At 44.5% G+C, this 16,690-nt stretch overlaps 1 protein-coding gene across 11 annotated transcripts in view; it reads right to left on the bottom strand.

The window, feature by feature from the left end:
- The window catches only part of CELF4 (CUGBP Elav-like family member 4), a 692,870-nt gene that overhangs the window by 38,631 nt on the left and 637,549 nt on the right, over positions 1 to 16,690 (bottom strand). For 5 of the 11 annotated variants that reach the window (XR_011805803.1, XM_072031174.1, XM_072031175.1 and 2 more), the window contains exons 9-11: positions 15,967 to 16,032; positions 14,097 to 14,177; positions 7,623 to 7,766 (exon numbers count right to left, since the gene is read on the bottom strand). Coding sequence is in view for 10 of the 11 variants with exons in the window: in XM_072031174.1 (XP_071887275.1) it covers positions 7,623 to 7,766; positions 14,097 to 14,177; positions 15,967 to 16,032 (291 nt within the window). In the remaining variant the exon portion in view is untranslated. The remainder of the gene's footprint in view (positions 1 to 7,622; positions 7,767 to 14,096; positions 14,178 to 15,966; positions 16,033 to 16,690) is intronic. The other 6 variants (XM_072031183.1, XM_072031184.1, XM_072031181.1 and 3 more) reach the window with 3 other exon arrangements.

Here is a 16,690-nt window from a genome sequence, read left to right as displayed (position 1 = left end):
TAGGAAAACAGATGAGGAAATAATAATAAATTCATATTCATAGCAGGGTTTGAATATTGTGCGGGAAGGAAGGCCTGGGGCCAAGCAGAGAGCTGTGAGGATCTATTGAACAGCTGCTCTGTAACAAGCTAGCTGACAGACTTCAAAATGCTGAAGAGCAGCCTTGTGCAGTGAATGAGAAAGGGCAGATATAAGGAAGTTGAAGATAAATATGTGGGGATGGATGGATGGATGGATGGATGGATGGATGGATGGATGGGTGGATGGATGGATGGACTGATGGAGAAATACTTGTTCTACAGCTCAAATTCACCTTGAAAGAGAGAGATCTGGGGAAAACAAAATAAAACAGATGCAATGGAAAGTCTAAATGTTGTTGTAGGTCTGCAATCTCACAAGAGCAGAATGGGGTAAGTCCATGTTCAGCAGTTCAATCACCTTGAGTTCAGAAATGGGCCTGCCTGTTGAAGGGGTCACTATTTCTGAACAGAAACTTCTGGACCAAATGAAAGTAGGACTAGAGACTCTTCTCTGGCATTTCTACACATGGGGTGTTTGCATTTGAAACTAGAATATCCTTGGAGCATAGGGAGGACCAGCTGTACCTAATTAGGGTTCATCTACTCTATCTAAAATCAAAGTATTTTTAGAGGAGGTGGCAGTACATAGCATGCTGTTCAGGCACATGTGAAAAAGCCATCAGGTTCTTTTCCTGGTTCCCAAAGCTGAAGGATCGATTTGAAGCCCAGAGCATTAAGTTTTTAATCTCTTTCAAAACTTTTTTTTTTTTTTTTTTTTTTTTTCTCCTTTCTTCTGGCATTAACTCTTAACATCGGTCACTTCCATTAGTCACATAAATGGCCATTCCTCCTCTGAAGTTCATTAAATGAGTAGCCACAAAGACCCTGAAGTAATGAGTTCCTCCATCTAATTACACCATGAGTGAAAATGTTTTAAATGATTGTGTAAGTGTGTATGTGAGTAGGTATGTACAAACATATACATAACTTCTAGACATATTCTGGATGGACTACATCTATCACTTGGGTGCAGAGATGGATAGAACAGTGATAGACACAAGGACAGACAGATAAATAGAACATAGATTCTGCTAACATATTCTTGTCTAATAAATTGTTAAACTACAAAAGAAAGCAGAAGTCCCTGTGTACAATGTATAGATTTTCTTTAATGTGAGTTATTGGGAAAAGACAGAGCTATCCCTTTAACTGGAGAGCTGCAAACAGCTGTTCCTTATGCATACATGCTTGCTTGGTCTGAAAGTTTTGGTAAGTCAGTGCATAACTGACAGTTAGATTTATCTCCCCAATAAGCAATCAACATTATAATAAAGGAAAAATGCTTTCAGTGCACCTTTGAGAGTGCATCAGAAATTAATCTAAACATCAAATTAATTATAGTTTGTAAATGAATAGTGGCTCACAGCCCTAATACTTCTCCCGCTCCTCCTCCTCCCCCTAAAACCTCCCCCAACCAACTGCAGTGGCTGGAGGTGCTGTGCAGTGAGTTTGATGAACTCTTCCTTCACTTTCTTACTCACACAACTCTTTCCTTATCAGCTGGAGGACTGTCCCTTCCCCTCTCTGAGGATCTGAAGTCTTAGAACCTGGCTGCTTTGGATTATAATGATAGTTGGACCTAGTAAATATAAACTTCTGTATTTCTGTATTGTAATACACCTGGAAAATTGTCCTATATTGTCTCAACTCAGGCACTCAAATTAGTGTTTTTTTTTTTTTTATTACTCTCTGAACTTTGGCCTGAAACCTATTGCTGTATGGCTGTGGCAATATGATACTGCCCAGGGAACTGAAACAAAATTAATTGCCATAGATCATGCAAAACAGAGGACATAGCCTAGTTCTGTGGGCTATAGAGAGAAAGTCTGGGGCAGATATTTTTCTTAGGAAGTTTGAAAGCAGGTTAAAGGTAAAAAGGAAAAAAATCAAATTTAATCATAGTACTGGTAACACCAGCAAGTAGAGCTCCATCTCTGTCCCAAGTGCTTTCTAATAATTACTTTATCTGGTGAGAAAAAAGGAAGAGACAAAGGAAAAAAACAAACCTCAAAACAAAAAACCTTTGAGCTGATAAATAACTCTCCTCATCCATATGTCTCAAATCCCCATGCAAAGGAATTAGTGTCCTGCTACAAGAGGGGGAAATAGGCACACAGTTAACCCATCATCACCCAGATGGGATGGGAACACAGGGCTGAAATTTCTTACCAGTACATCACCTTACTCTTGGACATACTCATTTCCTTGGATGAATTTAAGGAGAGCTTTTTTTTCTTTTTTTTTTTCTCCTTTTTTTTTTTTTTTTTTCTTTTTCTTTTCTTTTTCTTTTCTCTTTTAATTAAATGAGAAACTGCCAGCTTTGGCAGGGTTTGTTGGAGGCACATTGCGAGCAGGTGCTGAGCAATATTTTTCTGATGTACCTCAGGGTCTGTTGTTCCACTCTTAGGTCTTATGGAGTGCTGCCAATGCACTTTAGACCTGATGTGCCCCTGGTCCTGGGGCCCTGCATAGCTTTGCCGATGCCCCAGTCTCTCGATGTTTCTGCTCTTTCTGTTTCAGCTTCCAAGCTGAAGCTCTGCAGACTGCCATGACCTGCCTGCTGCCTTGCATCTCCCACCCCTCCTTTCTGCCACCACCATGCAGTCTCAAACTGCCGCAATGTGTTTTTAATAACACAACACAAGCTCTACCTATGTCTCAGCCCTTCTCCTGAGCTTCATCCCCTCCTGTGTCTGGTCCTCATTCCTCACCGCTTTTCTCACCTTTAATCTCAGTCCCTTGGCTCACAAGATAGGAGCCAGAAAAAGTTGAGTAGGGAATATAAATATTTCATGGTGAGGGTAATTAACTACTATGACCCTCATCAAGTGGTGTTTTCTTCTCTCTTTTGGCATTTTCAAAGTAGATTAGTTGTTTTGCCAAACTGGGGGGTCCATCAGCAACATTTGTGTGGACTCTACGTGGTGCAGAGCTGCCCTTGCAATGCCCACTGCTCAGTGTCATGCAGAGCTAGCACATCCAGGTGCTTGCTGCTTTTGGAAACTGGAGGCTGGAGGAATGAATTTCCAAGTGCACCAGTACAGCAATTCCTCTGGCTTTAATTTATCTACATCTTATCTGACACCTTGGGGTAATCATTTGGCCTCTGCTGTTCCATCCACGTCCTCATTTTTCTAATTTCTGTCATGTCTTCCTAATTAATATTGCCCAAACCTATCCTTTTCTTTCTCTTCTCTGTTAAAACATTTTCTTAGAACATGGTTGTCTTTGTATTTCACTAGTTTAACGTCTTCAAACGCATTCTTAAAGTGTGTTCCGTGTGACAACACTGAGTGCTGCTGAAATTACAACTGCATAGTAGCATCACCCTACCCTACAGAGGGAGAATTAACCTTGTGTGGGCAGCATGAAGAGCAGCTCTTCTCACATTGACTACTTGCCTTAGCAGCTTTAATGCCATCATTTTAATCAACTTTTCTTTTTGCCTTGTACACAAACTGGTCACAATACAATTCTCTGCTTATCTGAGAGGGAAGTTTTCAATAGAACCATTGTGATCAGCATATGGATATATTGCACGTCCTCTGGCATTCAGTATATATACACATGAGCTTACACACATGCAGTGGGAAGTGCATGCCTTGCACAGAGACAAAATGTAGACCCAGGGCCCTGCAGAAGCTGATGGTTAGGCTGTGACACATCATGCCTCTGTTCAAGACACCCCAGGTCAGCCTGCTGTGAGAATGGGAGTTGCTGTCTTTAAGAAAAGCTTTATTAAGTGTAATTTTTCCTCAGGTGAGAGAACTCCTGTGGTGGCCCTGCCATTTCACTAGGAAAGGACAGCAAAGCCCAGTGAGGAGAAACGTGCTAAGTGTAAAAGAAGTGGATGGGAAGAGGCTACAGATTGGGCACTGAGTGAAGAGCTAGGGACAGGAGAAAGACAGACAGAATTGTGAAGGGCTGTGAAAGTGAAATGAATAACTCTGAATCCAAGAGGGTGGAAAGGGCAGTACCGGAGGAGAATCTCAAGGAGATGCTGGTGTGGTCTGTGTGATGGAGGCTCAGGCAATGGGGATAGACAGGGTGGTGGTGAGTGTAAAGGAGAAAGATGTGTGGTCTGTACTGGGACATATTTCAGCTGCATTAGGATAGGGGGAAAAATAAAAGCCAAGGGTCTGAAAAACTGTAGGAGAAAAGGGAGGGTTTGGGTCTAGGCTGGATGCATGCAGAAAGAGGAAAGTCTCAGGCCTCCCAACTTCAATGACTGTTTCTCAGTGAGCTCAGGGTTGTTCTAAGGCAGTCTTACACACTGCATCAAGCAGACCTGCTACAGTAAACAACATTTTACCAAGTGCCTATTTTGACCACTTTCACACTTTTTGCACAAGACTGGTGTTTGCTGTAGTCTGCGTTCTGCGCTGCTCATTGTCAAACCAGGAGGCAGCCTCTGAACTGAGAAAGCCCAAGGCTTCATAACTGCAGTGTGGTTTCTTCAACACACAGGTGTTAATGAGTCTCTGTAGGATGGCGGGCCCTGAGAAACTGGGAGCAAGGCTTGTGGCTGGTCTCGTTTTCTCCCATGGCTGCTGCCCCTACACAACCCTGACAGCAGTGGCCAAAGGAGATAATGAACCCATCTTTGTGCTGGAAGTGCAGGGGAGGTTCAGAGATGAACACAAAGGAATAAAAGTTTTTTTTTTTTTTTTTTTTTTTTTTTTTTTTTTTCGGGGGGGGGAGGTGGGGAGAGCAGAGGTGGCTACTTATTGGTAGTTCAATAGTAAGAAAAGAGCAGCAAATGAAGTATTTTCTCTTCCCATGGAAGAAAAACATAGTGACATTTTTCTCCATGGAATTTTTTAAGTTTGTCTAAAGCAGGACTTCTTGACAATTTCTCGACAACCTCGGGCTAGACTCTGTTATAGCAATTTACTTGGGATCTGCATAGCAGATACATTTTAAAAGGTCATATAATGGTGGAATATCTTTCTGGGGCCAGACAGAATTGTCCCCCCAGGCTACCAGTTGGAGAGCTCTGGCTGGTTAAAAAAAAAAAAGTGAAACAGAATGCAAATGCTATGTTTTTATATGTTGAGTTTGGGGAAATGCTTAAGCAGAAAAGGAAAGAGTTTTCTTTCTTTCAAAGTTAACAAAAATCCTTCTTTTCCTTTAGGAAAAAGTAATCTTTCCTTTTTTTAAAAAAAGCAAAGTTTCTGAACAAAGAATTATAATCAGCTCCAACTTCAGTGGACTGAGCACAACAAATGAAAGGCCTGATTATCTGTAATAACGTCCACATTTCTACATTGCTCTAAAGTTGAAGGTCAGCGCGATGGGAGGTTTTGAAGAGCAGTGTGACATACTTGTGATAATTAGCTACCTGTATGTCTGCTATTTCTGTCTTTCTGAAGGAGGTGCACATGGCAGTGTAAGTGTCTGAAACCAACAGTCACATCAGGCACTCAGCTCCATGGGAAACTTAGCTAAAGTCAGAGAAAACTGGGGCTTGGTGCCTGGAACCCAAACCTGACTGGATATTGCTGTCTCAGAAGCTAATATAAGGTGAGTAAAGTCCACCAGCAATCTCTAATTCCTGCTTTTGCTTGCCTGAGTTTCCACTTTCCTGCTTTCATGCTGGAACACCCTACCATTGGTGCTGGAGGTTACTGCATCAAACAAGTTGTGGTTTAGGTTCTTCCAGTAAGATTCACAATTAAGAAAAATTTCTGCTAAGATCCCTCAAGCCCTGCTCAGCCATCAGCCACAACCTCACAGTACCTTGGAAACAGCAACAAAGCCAGCCCCACAACCCTGCCCCACAAGCTAGGTATGTATTATTACCCTCATTAAGCCTTGTAGCCAGACAACCTTTGAGATAGGAGGATATGAGGTGAATCTCCGTCCAGAAGACACTCTCCCTTACTAGCCTTGGCTCTCACCTTGCTTCTTCTCTATTTACCTTTGCCCCTTCCCCTTGCTTGTTTAAAGGAGACAGGCTCAGTACTCCTCTAAATATTATTTATGGTAGCAATAGCAATTTCATTGCCTAGGGTCTACTTCTAACCTGTTGATATCCTTGGAGCATTAGTGTTCAATGTCACCTAGAGCTGTGCTGGCCTGCTCGTTCTGTTATGAGCTTTTATATGGTTAATGCTCTAAATTTCTCATATGAACTTCCCAACTTGTTCTTAACCAACTCTTTTGTTCTCTAGTGCTTGAGCATGCAGCAATCCCCTCACTAGTGGTGAAGGGATTGCTGTGTCCCCTCACACTAGGGGGCAAGGTTTTTTCAATCAAAAAGCAGCCTGTTCAGACCCTCTGTGGGTGGGCAGGAGGAACTGTGCACAGAGAAGGGGCACAAAACTCCTGGAAGTACTGTCTGTCATGCACCATAGCTAGCAAGGAATGAGGTAAGAGTTTTGGGAGGTGGGCTGTCCGGGAGGGGAATGGGGAAGGCAACATGGGAGGGAAGTATAGTGTAGAGACTGAGGGTGACTTTAAAATTAAATGAAACTCCAACAAGTCTTAACTCTGGAAGTTTGCCTGAGAGACAGAGTCCAGATCAGCTGCAAGTAACAGGAAAAGAAAAGCAATAGTTTGTCCTGTTGCAATTCTCACAAAAATTTTGCATAGAGCAGTGGGTGGTGGAGAACCAGAAACCTCACATTCCAGTGGTGGGTAAGAGGAGATCCACCATCCACCAGGTGGGATGGGACCTTCCTGGGGCTGCCAAAAGGGACCTTTCACAGTAGCACCTTTGCAAACAGCAGGATCCCACTGAGACATCATGCACACATCAGCACACCCCTGATGGCAGGCTGAGCCCTTCCTTTGTGGGTGCACCTATGGGTGTCCCTGCCTGGTGGCCCACATGCAGCTGAGGCTGTGCCCTGCTTGTGCTCTAGCTGGTGGAGTTGGGCCTGGAGCTGTTGCTTTCAGACCCAGCCTCTTAGCATGGCTTGTTGGCTAAGGCACAGGGTTAGCTGGAGCTATTTGTACGTTCTGTGGTGCTGGCTCGGGTCTGGCGGGCTCAGAGCACGGCTGCCTGCAGTCTGCTGAGCAGCCATCCCTGCAGAAGACCAGGCTTTCAGCTAATGGTGTTCAGGCCTTGGCCCTTTGCATTTTAATGCATCACACCTGCTGGAGAGCTGTCCCTCAAGCTCTGTCCTCCCTTCAACTCCACAGCCTGTTTTTTATTTCCCTGGGGTACAGAAACTCCCACTGCTGAACCCATCAGCAGTTCATCTACTCTCATCTACAGCCTCCTCCATTTTGCTCTAGGTGCTTTAGTCATTCCTGTGCCCTCCCCACCTCCCTTTCCAAGAGGGGACATTTTCCACCCCACCAGCAGCAACTGCAGCACCCAGCTGCCAGTGGGATGCCAAACCTTCACTTCTAAGCAGCATACACAATTCTGAGCATGAGACAATTAGGAGAGAAAGAGGGAAGGGGGAAAGTATCGACAGGAGTAAATTGAGAGAAATCATAAAGCTTAAGCAGAGAGAAAGCAGTTTGAAAGGTAAAGTATTTAGAGAAAGCCCTTTCCTGGATGAATCTAATTGTTTTGTTATCTTTACCCACCAAAGCATTTACTTTGGTTTGTCGCCCGATCCACAAACACTTTCGAGGAGATGACATTACCGAAAGGCAGGAACATCTGCATCAGCTCAGCATCCCCAAACTCCTGGGGCAGATGGTAGATAAACAGGTTACAGCCCTCTGGTCCTGTCAAGAGAAAACAAGAGCCATGAATGGAAATTAATAGGATACGAGAAGCACATGGTGGAGGTTTATTTTGGTGTCCCCTCTCTCTGACAGCTGAGGGATCACTGCAAGGAAGCAGTCTGCAGAGCCCAGACTGCATTATTGGGTCTTGGAGAAAGGGCTTCCTTTGTTCCTCTGCATGTCTGACTTTCTTCAGCTGGGAAAGAGTGGCTGTGCGATGTATTCTCACAGGTTTTCTTGGATCATCTGTTTATTGTTACCGTTTCATCCTCTTTTGAAAAAGGTATGTGTCTAGCAACATGGCATCTATCCTAATGACCCTTCCCTATTCTCCTATATTGGTCTTCAAAACACTTTCAGAGGAGCAAAGAAGGCAGAAGACCAGGAGTTCAGAAAGCCACCCAGAGGCTGCGCTAACCTTCCCAGGACAAACACCTGGATAAAACCTAGAGACAGAGGAACGCAGGAGCACATGTGGCCACGGAAGGATGGAAAGGAGTAATAAGAGCAAAAAGAAGATGCAGATCAGTTTTCCTTTGCTCTCCATAATGTCATTTAATCTGTAGAGTATTGGGTGACCGCCACTAACCCTTGCCTCTTCTCAGTGTCTGCACGCAGAAGTTTCATTATCTTTCTCATGTCTGTGGGAGGACTGTGATAACAAGCAGAAAGAGATGCAGAAACCCCCAGGCTTATTTTGGTTTTAGAATTTTATATTCAGCCTCCCCAGCTTGACTCAGCCCAAAGACTCCCCCAAATCCAGGCAGTTTGGTCACGTCCCCCAGTTCTACAGGGTTCTTCAAAAGAGATGATAGATGGATTCAAATCCAAAATACTAGACTTCAGGACAGAAATTGCCTTTTTTTTTTTTTTTTTTTTTTTTTTTTTTTTTTGCCTCAGTGCTGTAACAAACTTCAAAGGGTTACAGACTTCAGAGGGTACTTGGAAAAATATCCAGAGAGGAGTCTTTCATTGGAATATGCAGTTTTGCTAAAGTTCAGACTCAGAAAATGTTCTGTTGGAATTGAATTTTGGGGTAGAAGAGGGAGAATCTGCCTCTGGCTTAGAACGAAGCTTAACAATGTGACTTTTATTTTAAAGTATTGTGCATAAATACTTTGAGTGAAAATCCAGAGGGAACATTTGTGTCCAAGTGGTTTTGTTGGAAAACAAACAAACAAAACAAACAAACAAACAAAACCCAACACATTTAAACCCCTTGCAGTGTCCACCAGCAGAAACCTGTATAGTTTCAGGAGGCTGGGATTGTGGTTTTTTTTCTTGGGATTATTTCGAAGGGTACTTCCAGCTGCTGCCCAGCTCTGCACTGACCTCCACAGATAACTCCAGCTCTGGTTTGCTCAGGGGTGTCAAGATAAAGGGGAATTAGTGCATGCTCCTTGTTGTGACAGTAAGAGGACAGAGAGAAATAGGGTGTCGTCCTTCCACCCAGTCCTTGTGCCCACAACCCTGTGACCTGACTGAGCCAACTTTCCCCCATCTGCAGCTGGGGCACAGTGTAGGGAAGTAAAGGGTTTCTTAATACTCTCCTTTTCTTCATCAGGGCATAATTACGGTGTCATAACACAGCAAATTACAACTTTGCCTTTCCTGTTAGGGAGAGGAGTTCGCCTAGATGATCCCACCTTTTATTAGCCATTACTCATCCCCCCGGCTGGCAGGAGAAGTACGGCGAAGTCAGGATTCTGACAGATGCCCATTTAAAGCTCATTAAAATTCCTGGGCCTCAGCGTGATTGAAGTCACAGGCTCTCCACATTTCCTTTTGGATTAATGGAAAATGAAGCCCTAATGAATATTTGCTAAGCACAATTTTCCCCACTAATTTGCTAAAAGGACTGTCATGAAGGAACAGCTGATCCTTTGCATCTTGTGCATTTCCTAGAGGTCATCAGGATGGTGACAGGGTTTCTTCCAAATGGGGGGGGATAGTGGGATGGTGGGATAATTAACTAATTAGGCACCCGGTCATCTGCTTAACTAAATTACTTTTGAACCTCAGTGGCCCACAATCAGGTTCCCCTATTTCATGCCAAGCTTTTCATTCTTCCTTTCACCTCCTGTCTGCCTTTTCCTTAGTCTCCCAACTAAGCAACTAGCTCTTCCCCAGTCCTTGCTGCAGTCCAGTTAGATGCAATGTGCAGTTATTGGCATAATAAGCTAGATATGAAACAGTCTGAAAGTGTTAAACAAACACCGACCCCCTTAGGTCTCTGTTAGGGTTGAGAAAATTCTGCCCAGGAGAAGACCATGGTCCAGAATAGCAGGGAAAATTTCATTTCTTCGTTTGAACGTGCCCCAGAGCACTTCTGCTGTGGGATTTGAGATCTACATTATTACAGAATGGGTAAAATCTTGGCTTTGCTGCAATTAGTGGCAAAATTCCCACTGACATCACCAGAGCCAGCAGTTTGCTCTGCAAAACTGGCAAATTCTTTCAAAAATGCCAGCTGCATTTCCTGGGGTCTTGGATGTGTTGTGCACGAGCAGGGATTCTGCCTGCATGTGCTGAGAAACACCTACTAAGGCATAAGGCAGATCAGAAGGCATGCAATTTCATCTACACCAGGCTTAGAGATTGGGCTCAAGGAAAAAACAACCCTTAGCTCACCTTGAGCTCAGCTTTGTCTCACTCACAGTGCTTGGAGACTGAAAGGAAGAGACCAGGAGGAGGTGAAAGAGCAGAGACCATCCTCAAAGCCCATTTCTACTCTGAAATGTGGCTGTGAAACCCATGCTGTGGCTTCCCATACCGACTCAGATATTCAAGGCCAAACTCACTCAGTTCCCATATACAGAAGATTTTTGCTAATTTCTAATGCTGAAAACTCCACCTGCTACTGAGAAACAACCTGGGGTAGTTTGATTTGTTTTATCATTCTCACACATGAAAATTCTGCTATTAGAAGCAATTTCTTGTTAAATCCATCCATCCGTAAGTTACCTATCACAGTTAGACTCCTTGGTAAAGAATTCACAAGACAAACTCTCACTCTTTCTTTCTCAGCCCTTCTATCTCATTTTTCCTTTATTCCTAGTCATGCTTATCTAGGCAGTTCATGGTAGACCACGCAGTTATGTGTATGGCCACTGTTTTGTACATGTCTATATATTTTCGAGAAACTGAGTTCAAGATTTGTTCAGCTCAGAATGCTATGAAGAGCTAAGTAGTTCTCAGTGCACACAGGCAAGGATATGTCCAAGGGATCAGGATCACTGGAGCAACATCCCTGTTGGTATGGCAAAACCTCAGTGAAAACTCTAACCGTCAAGAGAAAGGTCTTGTTTTGGACTGAGTTAATGGATTATTGGAGATCAGTAAACTTGGCAGTTCGGGGCTGAATACAGTACTAAAATTCTTTACTAAGCACTTCACTTTGGTTTACAAAAGGGCTGTAAGTCAGCTCAAAATCTAACCCTTGCGACACTTTATGAAAAGAGAATCAAGGTTCATTTCTACCCTGACACCTACCATGGATTTTGGCTTTATTGCTTTAAGCAATAGATATTTCTGCTTATTAATACACTAGAAGCACAGATAGTCTTGCTTCAGACAAAGGGAAAGAAAAGCTGTAAGAAACACACAGTTTATGAATAGTTTTTATATTACAGGCAAACCATGTTGGATAATGGAAATGCTTGTACGTGTGAACACTGGAACACATGGCAAAGAGATCTGCTGTGGGTCCTTGTTGATTTGGCTTGGTTGGAACTGAGCAGCTAAGTCATTGCTCTGCCCAGGCTCCTCACCTTCCAGATTGTTCATAATCACTTAACTTGGGGACAGCAGCCATCCCAGTCTATCCTGGGTGTCCACTGTCTACATGAGTAAACTCCACATCCCTGGGCTGAGATCAGCTAGCTGTCTGTGATTGCATCCCCAGCACTGTGAATCAGTGTCGTAAGGAGAGCCTATGACCACAGAACTCTTCCAACAGTAACTAAAAACAGGCTGTGCCATAAGGTTGCATGAAGTTTGCAGGCAACCTTATGGTTGGATGCACAGTAAGTGGAATACACACCTCACCTCTACAGCAAACACTCAGAGGCTGTAACTTCATGGCCTGCTCTGCATCTATTTGCTATTCAAGCCCTCAGCATATTTGAGTGCAGGAGTCACAAACCTGCATCACTTTATTTTAATGTGTATTTCTGAGTTTCAGAAACTACATCAAGATGAGTAATACCATACAAATTTGAAATTACCCCCACATTTTGCCTGGTTGACATGGTCTGAATGAAGACTCTACCTTTGATCGTTGTCATCTTTACCTTTGATCGTTTTGGATCTGTTCCACCCTATGCACCCCATCCAATGCCAGCAGCCTCAGCATTCATGTGGAAGCAATGACTTATCTCTACAGGAATGATGCAGCAGCCAAGCAGCTCTGGGCTTGTTATCCAAGCAGGATCCAGGAGCTAAGAGTTAGTATCATTATTAACAATGTGATCATTGATGTTATTGTTGTGGTAGGGCTGGTTCATTAACAAATCAATGTTTGTGCACATCCTTGCAAACATAAAGCACTCTTTTCAGCACCAAGCATTGTTATTATTAGAGTTCCCTCTTACTCCATCTTCCTGTTTAAGGTTAGAGAGGCTTACAGGTCTTCACTCTCTGCTTAAAATAATGTTGTGCCTTAGAGATTCTCCCTCTAGCAAACGGCAGAGAAATCCATAGGAGCTAAATGCTACAGGAGAACGAAGGACACTGAGAATGGCAACCTGCATTGGACCAGGGGTTCGTCTCATATATCTGGTCCTCAGCCATCCTCAATACCAGCTGCTCATGGAAAGGAGCAAGGAGTTATAAGATAACTTGTCCACTGGGTGACACTCACCCTCAACCCACAAAGACACACTGTGCCTGGCAAACTCAGGGGTCTTTGGGCAGTGGGTGTTCAGGGTGTGCACAACAGCTATCCCTTGCTTCTGATTGTTCCTGGCACAATGCTATGCTAAGCAAAGATCTGCTCGCCATTTTGTCCTGTGCTTAATCTAGCCCCAGTAAGTAATAAAAAGCAAAGTCCTTCAGCATGGGGGAAACATCTCTGTAATGATACGTTAGGTCTGTGCATCTGTTCTCACAGCAGGGACATGTACTAGAGCTAATCAGGAGCTGGAAGTTGTGTTCCCCAGGAAATTCTGACATCGGAAAAAAATTAATTCCAAATTAGATCGAAATGCCAACATTTCTAATTTTCTCACAAAATGAGATTTCTCCCTCAAAGTAGTTCTAGGCTATCAGAATGTTTCAGTTTGATAGTATAATCTTGATTCATTTCACTCTGACTGTTACACCATATTAAAATATTAAATGTCATAATATATATATAATAGCACATATAACATAGAACATATCCAAATTAGTGACCTAATAGAGGATAAAAGCAGAAATTCATTTTTTAAAACGAGGATCTCTACACTAGGCGGAAGCAACTGACTTAAACGCCTCACTTAGGCAAGCAGTCTCCTCTTGTAGTCGAGCAAGAGCAGTGGACTCCCTGGAGGACAGTTGGGATTACCTGAGTGTGTTTCCTCTGAGGATCCCACAGTTCCCCGCTGATTGTAAAGGAAACATGAGGGACTCCTCTCCTCGTTCAGGCAAGCCTTTGGGTGCAAAGCATTACATGACATGGATATCTCCCAAAACATTTACATGCAATAATGGGAGATTCACTTCTCCTTACTTTTCATGTCTCCAGTGCAACCTGTCCTATAGACTACATAAGCCAGGCTCCTCTCGCAGTCAATGTAAAGAAATAGGTACCATTGCTATATGATTCATCTCATCCTGGTACAGATAATATGCTCTAAAAGGGATGATTTCTGTTTCCTGGTTATTAAGGGAAGCTGAAAGGACTCTATCAGCTCCACTAAACAGTAGGTGTCTGAAATGACATCACTGGCTTCTAATGAAGGGCCACCAGTGCTTTGTTTCATATTAAATTCTTTATTCTAATGCAAGTGTGGTTTTGTTCCACATTCTTGTTGGCTGTCTTTAACAACCCCCACTGGATGTTATTGCCTACATTGCTACCAGGTCTTTCCATGGCCCATGCATATCAGCATGCTCCCGTCCCTGAGGGCTGAGAAGACAGATCTCAGCAGCTATTCCCCACAAAGATGTTCACGCGTATTATAGTTAGTGCCAATGATGCCACATATGGGAATTGAGAAAAGACTCAGTGGACCAGGGATTCAAAGCAATGGGGCATTTAATGGATGCTCTCTAGGTGTGTGAGCAGAGGAACCAATGTGGTGGGGATGGCATGCTGGGTCCAGCAAGGAGAAGAGACCCTTCACTCACCTTCTCTCTGTTGCTGTGGGATCATGGGAGGCGGCTGTGGGAACGCTTGGCTAATCTGGCCATAAGCAGCAGGATAAGCAGCTATGGGGGAGAGAAAGGGAGAGAAGAAAGAAGGACAGATTTCAGTGCTGGGAAGCATGGAGCTTTTACGTCAACAATCACACCAAGCTGGAGGTGGGCTTTCTCTCTGGATTTTAGCCTTGTACTGCCTGAGGTGCAGTAAAACATCACAGCGGTGCTCTGGGTGGTTGCACTTGGCCCTGAAGACCCAACCTCCCTTCAACATCCTAACAGTAGCACTGAGGACAACCACGTCGTCTAAATGGGGGTCTCCACTGAGATCTCCCCCACCAGAGATGTGTAACCATCCCTGTTGGTATTACATGCATCCTCATTGACGAGCTCAGCACATTGATGCCCGTGCTGGCAGTCACGTGCAGCGCCCATGTGCGTTTCCTTGTGTAATCTCTTCTGCACTCTGATTATTTCACATGCTCATGGTAACAGTTCACACGTGTATTTCCTCTCTCTTACTGTAACCTTCATATGCACACACCCCGTATAGGTACACTCGTGCATACACTCTCAGATATATATTTCCTTTCATGTCTGCAGACACTTTCTCTTTCACGCAGACACAGTGGAAACAGTGTGCGGCAATTAAACAATTTTCCCCACCTCAGCTCCCCCACCATGCAGACAAGGGGAGCCATTCAGTACCACAGATGGTAGATGATGTGCCTTGCTGCTAAAAATACAGAGTACGGGTCGCCTGTGAGCCCAGAGAGAGGGGGATAGGGGCCATGTGTGTGCAGAGGGGTTAATTAACAGCTCAAAGGGTTGAGCTGCTTCCCATCTATCAAACCTCACAAGCAATAAATGACAATAACTAAAACACCGGCAAATGAAGCCCTACATGGAGAATTAAATTAAGTTTCCAGATACAGCGCTGACATGAGATAATAGCCATTCCTCAGCGGGAGCCCATGATTGCTCCAGTTACCACAGGAAATAATGACTTTGGGGTGGCAGCTTCCTCGCAACGTTGGCCATGGACACCTCGCAAGGGGAGGCTGAACACGGCAGGGTCATGATCTGCACCAGGTCACTTTGGCTGGTGTCAGTCCATCAGCCGCAAAGGAGCAGCTCCGCGTACAGGGCAACGTGAGTGTCAGCAGAAGCTGACCCACTGGAAGTTGTGAAGAAGCTGCTGAGGAACCAGAAGTACATCTGCAGCTTCTAAGCAGGCCTCAGACTAACTAGCTGGGATACGGCCAGTGGGGTAGTGAGGCTGACCCCAGAGATGATAGCTTTTGGGGTGTGTGTGGTAGCCTTGGGTTCAGCAGCTGCTCCTCCAGCCACACCAGAGGTAGCCAGTGCTGAGGTGTCTTATGCATGGCCAACCTGTGTACCCCACAACATGGGGATGTGCAGACATCCCAAATCCTGCCAGGAACAGCAGGTTCTGGCAGTCCATCTACCCTGCTCATTACAGCACTCAGGAAACACTCTTTTTTTTTTTTTTTTTTTTTCTACAGAAAGTGTCCCCCAAATCAAGTGTCCTGATTTTCTACTTGTTCACTGTGCTAAGGAGACCCAAACTGGTTCTGTCAATGAAGCTGCACCAAAGTGCAGGTCAGTGGGAGCCTTTCCCTGGTGTTTTATGGTTGAAGATCACCCCCTTTGGGGGAGAAGACCCTGGGTCATTGTTTGTTTTCATGAGTAGCGTGAATTTAATCTGAGGATCCATGGCCCTGGTGTCCCTGTCTCAGCAAAAACACCTCCCTTGCCCCATCCCCCTTAGGTGTGTTCAGAGATTAAAGGCTTTAGAGAAGAGAAAGGTTTACTGGGAGAAAGTGTTAATACTAACGACCTGCGTACTGCTGCACTCCAGCGTAGGCTTGCTGCAAGGGGTCTGCTGCAGTGGGGCTTTGTGCTGTGGAGACAAGAGAGAGAAGGAATTAAGGGATTAAAACATGAAGGATGCTCCCCCTTTCTCTTCCATCATCAATGGCTGGTGTGGGACAGAAAAACCCAGAGGCTTAAGCATCTTGCTTGCCCTACAGACAGTGTGGTGCAGTACCCCCATAATAACAGTCCCCCAACTGTCCATTACCCCGTGCGACTTCAGAGCAGAAGGCAGACAAACTTTTCTTCTCTTTTCCCAAGTTTAAATTATAGACCGCATCGACTCATACAGATTTTTGGCATTGCAGCAGTCAACCCCAAAAAGCCCTCATCCTAAGCCAGGACTGATGCTGTGCTAGGTGCTGTGCACACTCAGATCTCAGTGATGGCTACAGGCGCATGAAACTTTCAATCAGAGCAGAAAACAACAGGGGCATAGCAGGAGGAAGGAGAAGAGAACAAAGCACTGGCTCCTTCCACCCTGACATCCCTCCGAAGGACCATGCTGCTGCTGGGCAGACCCCTGCACGGGGAGGAGAGGCTGCTTGGACGGGAGGGGGACACCACTTGTCTGCTCCAGGAGGATGCTGGGGATCTCTGCGTAAAGCATGCAGTCCCTAGCTGGCTTCAAAGTGCATTTTTTCCCTTTACAAGTGTGCATTCCTCCCCCTAAAACTGTTTATTTT

Source organism: Anas platyrhynchos, chromosome Z (genome assembly GCF_047663525.1).
Source record: "Anas platyrhynchos isolate ZD024472 breed Pekin duck chromosome Z, IASCAAS_PekinDuck_T2T, whole genome shotgun sequence".
Classification (NCBI taxonomy): Eukaryota; Metazoa; Chordata; class Aves; order Anseriformes; family Anatidae; genus Anas; species Anas platyrhynchos.
Note: the sequence above shows the minus strand (reverse complement) of the source record. Positions and strands in the feature narration are given on the sequence as shown.